A 16033-nucleotide genomic window follows, 5' to 3' on the forward strand; every position below is an offset into this window, starting at 1 on the left:
CCCCTTTTCATGTATGAAAAGTGCAATTTTTCCAGTCATAAGGAATACTTAGAATTTGATGGTGGTGGTAAGTATTCATGAAAAAGGTAACATTATTTAGTGAATGGGCAGCATGAATTCTGGAAATAAACAACTAAAAATCTCGCACAGTGTCCCTTTAACAGACTTAAAATAATACTAATTTTCACATTCATATTTTTTATCACCAAAAATAATGATATTCTATGGGGATACTGACACTTTGTATAAAGCATTCATGATAATCAAAAACCCCAGAACGATGGATAAGAACTATGTACTCATTTTTGACTTTTTGACAAAACAAAGACTAAGGACATGGCATTTATTTCAGTATTTATTGTATCTGTGAACCACGAGGAAAGACAAAGTTGCTGTTTAAAAGGGTCTTTACCAACAAACCCATCTGAAACAACTTCCCTTTTGTTTATCCTGATGGTTGTAGGTCTGTGTCGGAGGTCTGTCCTGAACTTTGACCTTTTTTTTCTCCATTCTCACCTACAGCAAGATCCGCATCAATGAAAAACTTAAATTACTTCAAATATTACCAAAATGATACATTCTGACATATAAAAGTAGGCAAGACACATCATCTCAACAGAACTTTGGACAAGCCCACACACACACACTTTGTCGGTCTTACACACACACACACACACACACACACACACAATTTCATTTAGTCTTTTGCAATTAGAAACTCTCTCACACACACACACAAAGTCCTCTCATTGTAAGTGCAGAAACACACCCAACACGTACCCACACACAAACACACGAAAAGTGTCTTCATTGACACAGGTGAAACATAGAATCTTCACAGACAAAAGTGGAAAAAGTCATCCATCCACACGTAGATCTTGACGTACAGCTCCACTTCACATGTGTGTGTGTGTGTGTGTGTTTTTATGTTTTTTTTTTAGTCTGTGATGAGGTTTGTACTGTACGCGTGCGTGTGTGTGTGTTTCCTTAGAGCTCGTCGTGTCTGAGTGGGTCGTTGCTGGGCTGGATGAAGACTCCCTCCATGACCTTCCAGTAGTTGTGGTGGTTGGCCGAGTGCATGCCGTGCACCTCGCGCTGCCCGCGGATGGGGTGGCCGTACTGCTCGCCCGTCACGCTCAGGAAGGCGTCGGTGCCCACGTGCTTGAAGCGCACGGCCTCCTCGCGGTCCCAGTAGCCGCCGCCGCACTGCACCGACCACACGTCCAGGTCGTCGCCCTCGCCGTTCTCGCCGAACGCGCTCACTTCCTGTCACAGAAGAAGCAGAGAGAGAAAAGGGTTAAGAATGGACAACAAAAACATCTAGTGAAAATGTGCAGTGCGGCCTGCATTGCTTTTTTATCACACGCTCACTTCCTGTTACATGAGGAAGGACAAGCAGGTAGAAGTGAACTACTGGCATTTGAAAACATATTAATTAACAGCAATAAATAAATGAATAAGTACATACACTAATGAACAGGGGTTAACAATGAATAACTTTTTCATTAGCTCCTCCTCCAATCATTCTCAACAAACACCAGGAAGCACAAAGCTGCAGAGATGAGGGCTAGAGATGAAAAGAATTGGTGTTAAAACAAACAACAAATAAAAACAAATGAAGACAGAAAGTCAACCACAACTGGTGTTAACAGAAAAAAAAGAGTGTGTGCCACGGCCTGTGCTGCTTTGTCATGGCAGCTCGCAGTTCTGCTCTGAATGCACTCACTTCTCTCTTGACAAGAACAATGAGAAGAGGCAAGCAGGATTTTAAATGAACGTGGGGAAAGAATAGAAGTTTGACGTGTTTTCTACTGCAATTTTTGCGTTTGGGTTATCAAGTCATGGAGCCGCAGAACAATTTCAGATGTGCTGTTCTCCAAAACTCACTTCCTACACCACGTGCAACAAGTAGCACAGAGTTAGAAACAAACACTGATGGAGGGGAAATATTCAAATGAAAAATCACAGAACTGCTTTATTATGTTTATAGAGGACAGCAAAGCAAATTCAGAAGTACCATGCACCCAGGTAAAAATTGAAGATCCACTGAACAAAAAGAACCAATTCATCTGAAAGTGTAGCTTTGGCCATCTATGTAACGCACTAATGTTATGCCTGCCTTTTCCCCCACATATGTTCGGGGTATGCCCTGTTTATGTTGTTTAAGTTGCTTTGGATAATGTCTATTAAATGTGATGTAATATAATATAATGTTTGGCGGGAACGGGAACAAAGATTGGACATTCTCTCCTCCTCCTCCTGGATTCTCTCTGAAGTAGGCCAGTGGAACACACAGACGTTCTAGATTGTAGAATGTGATTGTGAAGGACGGCAACCATGTAGTCATTAGCCTATGAGGAAATGGATCACAGCGAGTTTCATGCCAAATTGAGAGGCTATGGAATCATAGGTAATGCAAGCATGAGAGACAGAAGATTACCATATGTTCCATTTGTCTTGCAAATTAGGGGTGGATATGCAGACTTCTGTCCTCCCTCCCTTGCTCACTTGCCATCTTGTGACCTCATGATGACATCACTGATGACATGACAAAAAATGAATCCAATATCTTGCAAAAGCACAATTCTAAGGCAATTTCCTCAATTGCAATCGGGATGGTGAATAAAAAAAAAGCAGTCCCCCAAAAATTGTTGTAGCTAGGCTGACAGTGGGGAAACTTTATTGTTTTCTCCACAGAGGCGGGGCGTCAGCAAAATGCGAGGCCACAAGCACAAGTGGAGGACAGGAGTGTGCATATTGGATTGCACCCTTGGACCACAGGGCAGATGCCCTCTCTCTGTGAAGAGGATGTTTTGATTAACCACTGACATTACCTGAATTTACCCCTTTGAACAATCTAGAACTGTGCCTCACTGTAGCGTAGTGTAGAAGACCCTGATTGATTGATTTATTGTGAATATGCAAAATTCCAACATTTGTTCTGTAAACCATTGATGACTGGACCCCGAGGTTGGGTATTGCAATTCGTCTGTCTGTCTGTCTGTCTGTCTGTCTGTCTGTCTGTCTGTCTGTCTGTCTGTCTGTCTGTCTGTCTGTCTGTCTGTCTGCAGTGTTCAGGATTGCCTGCAGGTAGAGCCATACACACCACACCACATACATACAGTACGTTGTACGTACTGGGCCGAGGGCCAGGTAGCCACCGTCCATGATTGCTCTCGCGTTGATGTAAATGTTTGTGATAGCTCCATGCACACAATGTCCTTGCCAGTGGCATGCACAGACTTTTTTTTGGGGGGGGGGGGGGGGGGCAGGTGCTCGAGGGGGGGCATTGAACATGTCAAACTTCCAGCTGCCTTACTGGGCAATAAGGGTTGTATTATATCGGTGTATTATTGTCACATGCTTTTACTCGTCAAGCATTTGGAGAAGGTCATGTCGAATATGACCACAAAAAAATCCCAAAAAGGTATCTTAAGGGGCATTACCAGTAAGTAGGGCAAAGGGGCAGGTGCTTTAGCACCTCCTCGTCCCTATCTGTGCAGTGCACATCAATGGCCCTAGCAGTGTTTGGCCCATCCCTCCCGCCACAGCTCATGACATTTCATCTGGCTCATTTGAAGGTCTCCCATTGTAAACCCCACCATTCCAGTTCAGCTCTGTATTGTTGTTCACTGTGTTTAGTACCAACTCCTTTTGCCCGTAAACCATTGTTCACCAAATCACCATTTTTAGACTTTTTAAGCTGTTGAAGGTTTGGAAGCTACTTCAAAGATGACAACAGAGTGGACCAAAGCACAACTTATTTCAGGTCTTCATTGCTTTCTTGATGTAGTAAGTAGGCCAATCATATGCTAGAGTATTAAATGAACACAGAGAAAGGACTCGGATCTTTGTGTGTGTGTGTGTGTGTGTGTGTGTGTGTGTGTGTGTGTGTGTGTGTGTGTGTGTGTGTGTGTGCTCTCACCTGGTTGTTTGACAGGGGAGAGCTGAAGTGGTGTGAATGGAGGTTGCGGCCGGTTGTCATGTGGGTGATTCGGACATGCTGACCGCACTTGATGGGGACACCTCTTTGACAGATGACACTTGGCTTCCCTCGGATCCTCCAGTAGCTGTTGGAGTCGTCTGCGCTGTCCACCCCGGTCACAGACTGCTGGCCGCTACCTGTTTGGTTTCCACAGGACGTTTTCATTCTCAAACACATCAACGTGCTTTGATAATAACACAGACATGGAGAACATTTAAATGCATGGTGAGTGAAGAAAGCCCACTGGAAATTGGAAAGCTGTCAGAATCAGATCCACCGTTCAACACCAGTTACTCTGGCCAGCTAGAGCGGATCAAAAATCAAAACAGATGTCTGTGAACATTTAAATTCAACTTATTCGCTAGTACTGGTCCAGCTGTCAAAACAGCAGTGGCCTACTAGCCTATACGGTCATCATTGATTGAGAATTGAAACAACGTCACTCAACACCTGAAGTTTAGCGCCGACAAGAGTTCAGCCACACAACGCAATACCAAATGGAAACTGATTGCTATGTCTTAGTGGCTACATCTTAAATGATGTCTCTGTCTAACCAGGTTACGTTTCTGTAACGAAATAATGCTTTGCATCTTTACTAAACATTGGACATTAGCGCCTCCTGGACCAAGCTAGGTCGTGAAGCTAAGCACTAGCTTACTGTACAAAGGCTTCGCTAGAAGCGCTGTAGTATCCATTCAGCAAAGACCAGAAGGACTTAAAGTAAGTCTGCAAAGAACACATTTGTGCCCATTGGTGGACCACTTGGCTCAGCTGTTAATTAAACAACGCTGGTTTCTTTACCTGATCCGTATTTCACATCGTGGGAGTGGAGCCTGACGTTGTGTCTGGTGTTGAGTAGCTTCACGAGAGATCCGCATGTAACAAACTGTGCTTCTGATTCACGGCCTTCCGTTTTAGAAAAAATAAATAAGAGCCAAATCAGATTCACAAAGACGCGAAAAACCTGAGAGGTTTCCATTCTATCAACGCTGTACGACTGGTTTGACTGCTAGCTTGCAGGCTAGCCACATCACCCCAACAAGGTAAGATGAATGGAAACAGCACAGACGAGACACCGGCCCGCACAGTGACCAATCACAGCTTGACAAGTCCCACAACCCGGAAACAATGTACTTACCCGGAATGAAGTCATTGGCCACTGTTCAGTGACATCATGATTCTGTTACAAAGTTGCATTTCTGGCTACTGTCATGTTTTTTTCTCACTGTAGTAAAAACAAAAGGAAATACACTTCAAAAAAATGAAAGACAGGATACTTCCCATTAAAAGAAACCTAGGGATCACAGAACAGCATGTACAGCCAGCACAGAAACAGTTACAAATTAACCAACAAAATGTGATTTTCTGGTGTTATTTATTGGAGCAGCAATTATGTTGGACACTCAATGCAAAGCAGCTCATTTTTTGCCTGTGTCATTGAGACGTGTGACTATCATGCCCAGCTGGTTGGAGAGATGGATTCCAATCTTGGCCCTGTGGTTTAGGCTGATGAGTGCATCCTGCAGGATATCTGACAAGGTCTTGGCAGCCTCTGACTGAGTCTTCTTCTCTGCCTGTGCACTCCCAGGGGACTTTGAGGATCCTTGACCTGATGATGTCTAGCAACAGACATGAAGATGTAAACACACTGTCTTATGCTGAGAAACAACTTACACATAGGTAGGAAGCATGCAAATAAACAAGCAGAAAAGAAAGAAAGAAATAAAGATAGATAGAAAGAAAGCAAGACAGAAAGAGAGACAGACAGAAAGAAAGAAAGAACGAAAGAAAGAAAGAAAGAAAGAAAGAAAGAAAGAAAGAAAGAAAGAAAGAAAAAAAGATGAGATATGAGGTTTGAACTCCACCTGGTCAGGCTTTTTCTTGGGGGTCGCTATTGTTGCTCGCCGCTCTGATCGCTGAGAATTGTTTTGAGCACATGACTCCTTCCTCTTGTCAACAGCAGAAGACCTCCTCCAATTAGATGGTTCTGGCTTAGTGTTATTACATAGGGACTGTCGAGTCCTGTTGTTGGCTGGCTTTTTAGTAGATGGTGGTGGAGCTGAGGCCTCCTTGGACGCCTTGTCATCCTTGGCCTTATTATCTGTTGAACCAGAAGCCTTAGATGTGCTGCTGTCCTTGGGTGGAACGTCTCCCGTGTTCAGCAGCAGGAGCGGGGTCCCATCGGCCCTCTTGGACTGCAGGAGCTTCTCGAGGACTCTTGAGGCAGTGTCCTCCAGCTCCTTGTAGACGCCCCTCTCCACTAAATACTGCCTGAACTCCTCCTCCAGGTGGGCTGCCAGTGTGTCGATGCTAATGGAGGAAAATCCGTTGTCGTGCGCATCAGCCGAGCTTGACACGTCGCCCTCGATGTCAGTCCACTCTTGGTCGTCCAAGGCCTTTGGTGTGGTGAGAGAACTGCTCCCAGACACCTCAACTGTAAGCGAGTTACTGTTGGGTGTGATAAAGTCGCTGGCACCCCTGAACTCCATCTTTTTTTCTTTTTTTTTTTAATTCCCCAGTGATGGTCTGGCCAAATGCCTCTCACTCAGGCAAGGTAATAATAAGTCATTTCATTTTATAGGTGGTGCAACAAAGCTACCATGATCCCTTTCCCCTTCAGACAGTAGTCCACAGGTATTCCTTGTTGCTGTTTGTGCTGGGAGTGTTGTTTGTGCATCAGAATGTTGCAGTAATTGTTACGTCATAGATTAATGCAAATGTTTGTGCATCAGAATGTTGCAGTAATTGTTACGTCATAGATTAATGCCCATGGAACACCTGTTGAAAAAAGATACAAGCATACACACACAACTGCTCCATCCTCTGTCTACAGGCAAAAAAAACCCAGTGACATTCATCTGTGAAAAAACCTTTGTCCACAGGAGGGCGTTAATACTGGGAAAAGGGGAAGGAAGTGAAACACATCATTCATTCGCCCTCGGCTTGGATAGAGGGTTGATGTTCTTATGGCCCGCATCTGTTAAAATGGGTAAGTTTTTTTAATACCGCTTACTTCTACTAACCAACTCTTTCGGAAAGCTATGTGGGGGTTTTTATGGCAAGTTTGGGTCTGATTTAGGCTGTTTTCCCCGAAGATAACTGTCTCGCTGTTCCATTAATAGACCACCCCACTTCATCTCGAACATAAACAAGTGATAGACATTCTCGAGCTTATAAACATACTGAGATGAAAACAGTAATTCTCGACAGACGGGAAACATGGCTCATTTGTTTTTGCCTGACACCTGTTAAAGTTTAATCGATCGGTAGTTAGCGGGCAGTTGCTAGTGTGAATTGTAGTTGCTAGTGTGAATTGTAGAGCTGCGCTGTACAATCAGCTGGTTAGCTAATCTGTTCTGGTAATGTAGATAGCAGTGACATTGAAGCCACGTATTCTTCATCACACCACCACCCACCTGTCAGAGAGCCCTCCACCTCAAAATGTTAATCCAGTAGAGAAATAAAGTAGCGAATGAGGCATTGGTACACTGTACGACGGGCTTGACTGTGGGCTTCTCGATGAATGCTATCTTGTCATTGGTTGGGCGATACAATCACTGTTGTATCATAATGTGTGATTAACCTTGAACTGCTGTGGCCTGAGTTGACCGCCCTTTTTAATGGACAGTGTCCACTCACTGCTTGTCGCTTGCAGCCAAGTCGAACGAACAGCGTCAACATGCCGCAGCCCAAAGTCAAACTGGTGGTGACGGGAGACGATTTTGGGTACTGTCCGAGAAGAAATCGCGGGATAGTGGAATGTTTCCTGAAAGGCGGTGTGTCCAACGTGTCGCTGTTGGTCAATGCCACATCGGCGATGGATGCCGCAGAGTTGGCGAAGAGGTAAGTAAGACAAAGTTAGTCAGACAGGCACATCTGTCTCAAGAGAGTGGATTAGCTGATCCACAAACATGGTTTCTTGTTGATCACTGTGTATTCTCTACCCTGTTTCGGTTATTGAAGACATCACATACCCATTGGACTCCATGCGAATCTCTCTGAAGGTTCCCCAGTGTCTTTGTGCCTGAAAGGCTCTTCGCTCCTGAACGAGGAGGGCTATTTCCATGGGAAAACTGGATTCCGGAAGGCCCTACTAAGTGGGCAACTCAACATGACTGAGGTAGTAAACAATAACAAGTATGTTTTCCTTACTTTTCAAATCAGTTTTAATATTATAAACTCAAATATGACCATGAAAGTGAGATGGATGAGAGATTTAATCAGGATAGACTTCTTGTGTCTCATGTCACCAAGAGGGAGTTATGAAATAGTCACATTGACAGCTGTTGACACAATTGATCATCATGGTACTGAGATGGTTTAGGGAGTTTATGACTCAGACTTACGGTTTATCTTATGTGGTTTCTGAGTAATGATGCCACCATGTTACCAAGAGGAGTTAGTTGTGAAACAGTCACAAGGCTCACTGACAGCTGTCGTTGACACTAAAAAAGGCTGTAAAAGTGAACATCACGAGGAAGTAGGCCTGAGTGTTACACCATATGAACCCAGTGTTTTTTTCTGGCTCGTAAATCCTAGTTACAAAAAGTAACATCTGGACACCTAGGAAAGATAAGGTAGAATGTGTTTAGGAATCCTGACTCTGGATTGAGTTGATCAGACCCTTTAGTGTAGTCGTAAAGTTGTAATAACTAGTTGCTGGTCCCTTATTTCTGTAGATAGGCTGTCAAACATCTACAAGAATGCAGAATAGAGTACTGTTATTAATCCTGATGGAAATTAAGGTGTCTGACATTCTTACCAGATACAAAACATGCACAAAGACATAATAAACATTATTGCACATTGAATGAAACAGTAATGTAGATTGGCCAGTGGGCTTCAATAGCTGCCGTTTAAACAAATTATGCTTGAAGTGAGCCATAAAGTCACTTCACTGTAAATTCGCGGGGGTAATGCACTGTACGTGGTAGGCACACCGCTTCACACCAACACAAATAGTTTGAGATGATAAGAGGAATGTTTACCCTTTAGCACGGCATTGCAGAGCCACAGCTGTGTAATCAAATAGTTACACAGACCCACAAGGTTGTCAACGTGTGTGAGCGAGAGTGGTGGCTCAGCTAAAATGACAGCTGTGTGTGTGTGTGTGTGTGTGTGTGTGTGTGTGTGTGTGTGTGTGTGTGTGTGTGTGTGTGTGTGTGTGTGTGTGTGTGTGTGTGTGTGTGTGTGTGTGTGAGAGAGAGAGAGAGAATGTGTGTGTGTGTGTGTGACAGAGAGCGCGCGCGAGACAGAGAGGGGACCAACAGACTAAGCTGTGTGTCTTTGTGTGTGTGTGTGTGTGTGTGTGTGTGTGTGTGTGTGTGTGTGTGTGTGTGTGTGTGTGTTGGTTCCCCGTGGCTGACGACAGGTGGAGCAGGAGTTGCGTGCGCAGGTGAAGCGTTTCTGTGAGTTGGTGGGCCACCTGCCCTTCCACATGGACGGACACCAGCACGTGCACGTCCTGCCAGGTGAGTTGCGGCTCCAAAGTCCAACCGAGGCTCTACAATATATACTGTAAGCACCACCTGTCCCGTGGTGTTACTGTGCATTGGTCTATTGAGGGAAAGGTTTCCTCCAATCCAGCACATCACCAGTTTTAGCAAAGGAATCTTACATTCCTCTCCCTCTATTCTACCTGGTAGAAAACAGTTCAATAACATTTACATTACATTACATTTAGCAGACGCTTTTGACCAAGGTGATTTACAAGGAGGAGCTATTTAGATGTATGTGAACGGTGTCTCGCTTGGTGCATCAACTCAAAAAGGCTAGAACTACTAAAAATTAGGCTCACACAAGCCTGACACGAAATAATGTTGAAAGCAGACAAGATGACAAAAAACTCCACAGACATAGACAAGAACATTAAACATTTTGGCTCTTGCCCATTTTCAATGTGTTCAGTAGCAAGCACCTTATTTAATCAATCGATCAATAAATCAATTAATATGGATGTATATAGCACATTTCATAACCACACAAGTATTGTGCAACTTTTTTGACAGAGGGTGTGGCATTCGACACTTTGCAATGGAGCCACAATTGAGTGCAGGAGCAAGTGATGTCACCCAATGTAATGTGAATGGGATGGGATTGCCAAATGTTGGCCAATTTTGCAAAGCTTGCTTGATCATTGTTGCCTGTGTGTGTCTGCTGAGGCGAGATGCTCACATCTTTTTGAGTGATTGTTCAATCTCTAGTGGGACCCCCATCTTTTGTTACATCACTAATGGTACTTTATCAATGACTTCAGAGTAGAATAATGTTGGCCAATACAACATCACACACAGATTCGCTGAAAGGATTTGGTGTTAAGCATCCCTAGTATTGCACCATTACGACGGTAGGCGCTATACAGCGTTTACAGCGGGACATATCATCAGTTGTGTACCTGAGCGTCACTGGATGTTTCGGCCACTTAACACAATACACCCTCTGCTGAGGCTGGCCCACCACAGGCTGATCAGGCCTGGGTGTGTGTCCCGCTGTTAGCTGTTTCTAGCAGCCCAGGTGATGTCGCTTCTCTTGAGCCACAGCCAATGGCTTGTTGTTTCCGCTGTATTGGCCAGTTCTTTAATGGCCTGTCTGTGAGTCCGACCCCTTACTCCAACTTCCCGGAGGAGCTTTGCCACCGTGCCGGCCACAAACCCCCTACATCCCACCTCCACTGGACGCACCCTTACTTTCCATCCTTTGCACAAACTATTTTTTCATGTATTGTTTATTTAGCAGGGACAGTGTACAACATACAATTGAGCCAGATTATAGCCACACGGCTAATTTTCATCTGTAGTCCCTGGACAGCAATTGGAGTTAAGCGAAAAACAAAAAGGATTAAAATGAATAATAATACAAGAATTTGATGCTACAATTAAAAGATGCCCGATGTGAAAATATAGGCCCACAACATTACATGGCCAAGAAGGCATATCTAGTTAAAAGAATACACCAAAGAATCAAACAAAAAAAACATGATGTATGATGAAGTAAACATAAAACACCAAACATAAGATAAATGACTGAAAATGTTTTACGTTCTTTTATGCCATTTCGTGAGACCTGATTTAAAACTACTGAGAGTGTTGCTTTGCCTAATACCTACAGGAATACTGTTCCAAAGTCCTGTTGTTTTTACAGAAAAGGCACTTTGACCAAAAGTGGTACTTCTAAACACACTTGATGAGTCCCCTCTAGATGATGCTCTTGTGTTGTTTTCTGCTTTACTCAGACTCACACATTTCTGAAGGGGAGGGGGACCAAGATAATTTACAATTTTAATAAATGAACAGCAGTTTGAAAAATAAATCAAATTGTCCAGACTAAATAAACCATACTTCTGTATGATGGGACAGTGATGGTATAAATTAGATTTTTTTTTTTTTTTTTTTTTTTTTTTTTAAATTTTTTTTGGGGGGGGCTTTTCAGCCATTTTATTGGTTTTTGTGAGACAGGATAGTGGAGGAGAGACAGGAAGTGAGCTGAGAGAGAGAGATATTTAAGGACCGGCAAAGGACCAGGACCGGGAATCGAACCCGGGTCAGCTGAGTGGTAAACGTGTGCCCTACCATATCAGTGGTATAATATTTAAACCAGGCAGACTGCAATAAAATTCCTATCATATTTTTTTTTCGTGTTTTTCTTCTCTTTCTCTCCATGTTTACTTGATGCAGAGGTGAGAGAGGTGTTTGCGCAGGTGGTTGCCGACTTTGGCATCCAGTACACCCGCATCCCAGTGGAGCCCGGCCTTCACACCTGCCCCCTCATCCCCCCTCACCTGCGGGACTTCTACATCCAGGTGCAGAACGATGCTCTGTCGTCCGTGGAGGTGTTCCAACGCCATGGCATCAGGTGCTTCTCTCTTTCTTTCTTTCTTTCTTGTTTTTTTTTTTTTTTTTTTTTAATATATATATATATATTCGATAGACCAGTGACTGAGGAATGAAAACAAGCTGGTCCACTTCAAAGGAGACTGGGCCAAGGATGACTGGAGCGCACAGGATACGTTTTGCTGTTATTTATTGTGGTGCAACTAAATAACAGCAAAACGTATCCTGTGTGCTCCAATCATCCTTGGCCCAGTCTCCTTTGAAGTGGACCAGCTTGCTTTCAACTGAATACAGTCCCAGACTGTGAGCACCAAAAAGGCTAGAGCGCAAGTGACCTCCTTTCCTAAGACCCGTGAGGAAGTTATGGGGAACACGTGGGAGAGAATGATGAGCAGGGCTGGGAAATGACCAAGGCAGGATTCGAACCTGGGTCCCCATAGGTCAGGGGTGCTCAACTAGAAACTGAAAAGGTCCACTCGCCAAATTTCGTATGTTTCCAGGGTCCAAAAAAGTCGCTACGGACCGATGCAGAAAATAGCCTCACTCGCTGGCCGCACTGGCCTCTTGCTCACTCACTGAGTTGTCATAGTGATGATACTTTTATTTGTCATAAGACTGGCTTCGCAGAAATACACCTATAGATCGCATGGCAGCGAAATCTCATGTATAATTTATACATATTAAATACAGATGGATTTTGTCTTGGTCCGGATGACATTGCATTTGGGTCCGCATCCGGACCTGGGTCCGCCAGTTGAGCACCCCTGCCATAGGTGAATCTGTTTATGGATGCTGGCCCACAGCACCCTGTTCACACTGCTTTGCATCTATTACTACTGTACATTACCTTTTGCAAGACACTTTTGTCCAAATCGACTTACAAAACTGGAACATTATCATCTGCATACAACATGTGGATAAATGTAGAATAGAAACGCCAGGCTGGGATAGTGGAGATGAGCAGGGTTAGGTTAGGTTTTCACCTACGGTGGAACCTGTTTTTCTACACTACTCAAAGAAAGGGAACATCAAAGCTGTGCAATGCAATGACAAGTCAGTCATACGTCTGTGAAATCAGCTTGACCAGTTAGATGGCACCATTGGCCAATATGCCAATCACGCTCCACAGTGTTGGACATTGAACGTTTGGACATCAGGCCCCCATACGCTCCTTCTCATGGAGTCTGTTCCTCACCATTTGATGGCACATCAGTGACCTACTGAAGCTCATTGTACAGTGTTCTTTCAGTGCTCCTCCTGCACCTCCACCTCCACCTGCATGCGAGTTGACATACAATACAATGTAATGAGGACTCAATTCTGCCCTCGTACCCGGGACCACTTTACCCCTTTGTCCCCCCTATTGGCCTCCTTGGTTGACTCATTGTTTTGTTTTTGTTTTTTTGTTTTTTTGGTGGCCCGATGGTTCTGTAGGTGGCCCGATGTCTACCTGGGCTTGACGACCATGGGCCAAAACATGTCAGTGCCCAACATCAAGCAGGCTCTGAGCTACGCACTGGGAGCCAACGGCCTAACGAGCGCCTTCACCACACCCTTAGGCACGGGTGCAGCAACCGAGGAAACGCCGCCCGTGCCAAAGACTGACCGTCCAATCACAGCTGAGCTGATGGTCCATCCGGGACACCCGAGCCAGCCTCCAGAGGGGGGCTGTGGCCAGGGCCCCGATGACTTCTCCCAGTCTGAGGACCGGCAACAGGAACTGGACACTCTGACTGACCCCACCCTGCTGGCCTACTTCAAGCAAGAGAGCATTCAGCTTTGTGCCTTCAGGGATCTTTAGAGGTATAGTATGTGTTTTTTAGTCGTTCGTTTTCAACATGTATGCTGTCCATTCACAAATTTGATCTTTTCATGAGTATTTACTAAGTAATCATCTAATATTTACTGGTCTGCCTTCAGTTCTCAAGTCATGCAGCCAAATGTGTGTTTTTTTCTTCTTCAATTTACTGGAAATTCAAAATGGCAGACACAGAAAAGATTTACCTTTTCATGTAAGAAACGTGTCATTTTCCCACGCACAATGAATACAAATGATGGTAAATATTTATGAAGAAGTTAACATTCGTGAATGGGCAGCATGAATTCTGGAAATAAACTTCTAAAAAACCCTCTACCTTTAAAATAATGCTGCTCACGTTGAAACACACCAAATAAGTAACATACTGACCAAAAAACTAAGTGAAAAAAACACCTCAGTTGTTTCTACTGTTTGTTGAGCACATTTTGAATCCCTTAGTATACCATAGTAAGACATGAGGTGCTAGCTAGGCACCTGACACTACTGTAACCTCATGCTGTAAGCCAAATCTTGAGCCATGTAGAGGCCTCCGTGATGCCAAGTGTACAGTAGATAGAGGAACACTTGCCATGATGAAGCCATTTCACTTTTGAAGGCCTGCTAGTGAGACTAGTGCATCCAAATGGAATGAAGGTAGGGCCATGAAATGTCCTTGTCTGATAATTTTATATGTATTTTTTAGTGTTCAAAAACAATGTATTTATATTATTTCAGAGATTTTAAACTGTCACAGTTAGAAGTTGAATAAATTAATTCTTGTTGAAATATGAATGGACTTGAATGTGTGTGTGTGATGATCTCCAGTTCAATATTCAATCATTTCAAAATGGTATCGAAAGAAAACAAGACAAGTACATCGGGTCTATAATAGGAAAGGATCCAAGAAGATATCCAAAAGAAAATCAGATGAGTTCCACTTGAATAGAAATGTAACACCGTGAGAAGACTGTGAGAGTGGAAATTTGAGCTGGCACCTTGCAGCCAAAAAAGATGCAGCTGAGCCATTTTATTGTTATGGAGCTTCAGATTTCTTGTGTGCAAGCAAATCTGTGTTCCCTCTCGTCACAACTCACATCAGGTAAATTGTAAGTAACACTTCAGATCATAAAGACACTGATATGCATTCACTTTATGTCTTCAGATGGACCTTTGCTACATTTCTGCACAGAAATGATTTTGTCAAGTGGGTCATTTCACGTGAAATCAGACACTTTGGGACCCGACCGACACAGATTTCAATCATACTTGCTGTGCCTGTTTAGTTGCAAGGTCGCATAGCCTGTAAACACCTGAAAATGGGGTGTTTGGTTCTTTATTCATTTCAGAGATAATGGGACATAAAGGTTTAAATGAGTTGTAATAAGGTAGTAATAGGGTAGTGTCAGGGACAGGACAGGACTGGACTGGACTGGCCATCTGGCATAACGGGCATTTTCCCTGTGGGCCCTGCACCCTCGTCAGTCCCTATTCTAGGTACTCAAAAACTACACTCCCATTGTCAATGGACACAGTGGAAGCTAGACCATTTTCAGCATTCAGAGAAGGCAGGGTTGAAAGAATAAGAATAGTTCAAATGTTCAAACATCAAAAGGTATGTTGTAGCTGTATATGATGGCAACTAATGGCTAGCATGTTTTGAGGAATGTATGCCGAGCACTGGAAAGGTGAAAATGAACTTCCTGCATCCTCATGGACCATCTCCATCCTTCACATATTCCGATAGACATGCAGTCATGTGATATTACTATGGTATTACCATATTATTACTAGATGATCTGTATGATGCCATATTTTCGAGTCCCATTCATTATCTCTGAAATGAATGAAGAACCAAACACCAGCATTTCAGGTGTTGTTCATGACATTGCAGGCTACGTTTAGACAAGGAACTGGCCATTTTAAAATATGAGTTTTTTTGATATTCAATTTTTAATTTTTCAATTTATCATCATACTCTGAGGGTTGTTGTATTTCATGCTGTTTGTGTAGTTTGTAGAGCCAGAAAATAGCTTTCAAATAACACCACAGACATCTTTTTGTGACTTACACTGACCGATATAATCAATGCTGAATGTATAGTGTTCTACCCTCACATGTAAACCTTTCCTAGTCTGTTTCTCCCTTAATATTGGTGTCAGATTCACACAAATGCAGTTCTGGGATGGGGTGCTACCTTGCTACTACACAGGCACATTAAAGGGGTATGCCACTATTTTGGGGCTTAATAGAGCTCTTCAGCGTTGACGTCAACTTGTATGCGGCGTTTGGACTACCGGTTCCATGGCGATTTTTTACATTGCAAAACGCCATAGAGATTCAGGTTTGGCAAAAATATAAGTTGCACGGCAACAAAGAACATTAGCGTGTCCCCGCATCCCTTTCTCATTAGTGGAACGGATC

The 16033-nt window shown here is 43.6% G+C and overlaps 3 protein-coding genes across 4 annotated transcripts; 1 reads left to right on the forward strand and 2 right to left on the reverse strand.

Annotated features, from left to right (window-relative positions):
- Nucleotides 1-342: 342 nt before the first annotated feature.
- sdf2l1 (stromal cell-derived factor 2-like 1) lies at nt 343-5202 on the reverse strand. Its single transcript, XM_063195085.1, has 3 exons — nt 4787-5202; nt 3926-4122; nt 343-1266 (listed from the first exon to the last, which is right to left on the reverse strand). Exons 1-3 carry the CDS (start codon nt 4962-4964, stop codon nt 988-990), a joined length of 654 nt encoding a protein of 217 aa, XP_063051155.1. The 5' UTR covers nt 4965-5202; the 3' UTR covers nt 343-987.
- A 141-nt stretch (nt 5203-5343) lies between these two features.
- Nucleotides 5344-6647, reverse strand: LOC134445924 (uncharacterized). The gene is made up of 2 exons (XM_063195083.1): nt 5851-6647; nt 5344-5604 (listed from the first exon to the last, which is right to left on the reverse strand). The coding sequence occupies exons 1-2, from the start codon at nt 6472-6474 to the stop codon at nt 5404-5406; spliced, it is 825 nt and encodes a 274-aa protein (XP_063051153.1). The 5' UTR covers nt 6475-6647; the 3' UTR covers nt 5344-5403.
- An 81-nt stretch (nt 6648-6728) lies between these two features.
- ydjc (YdjC chitooligosaccharide deacetylase homolog) lies at nt 6729-14404 on the forward strand. 2 transcript variants are annotated; one of them, XM_063195082.1, is made up of 6 exons: nt 6729-6974; nt 7614-7828; nt 7949-8105; nt 9357-9456; nt 11659-11836; nt 13249-14404. In XM_063195082.1, the coding sequence occupies exons 2-6, from the start codon at nt 7665-7667 to the stop codon at nt 13613-13615; spliced, it is 966 nt and encodes a 321-aa protein (XP_063051152.1). In that variant the 5' UTR covers nt 6729-6974; nt 7614-7664; the 3' UTR covers nt 13616-14404. The 2 variants fall into 2 exon arrangements, with proteins under 2 accessions (XP_063051152.1, XP_063051151.1); XM_063195081.1 differs by having other exon boundaries at nt 7641-7828.
- Nucleotides 14405-16033: the final 1629 nt, after the last annotated feature.

Source organism: Engraulis encrasicolus, chromosome 3, assembly GCF_034702125.1.
Source record: "Engraulis encrasicolus isolate BLACKSEA-1 chromosome 3, IST_EnEncr_1.0, whole genome shotgun sequence".
Lineage (NCBI taxonomy): Eukaryota > Metazoa > Chordata > Actinopteri > Clupeiformes > Engraulidae > Engraulis > Engraulis encrasicolus.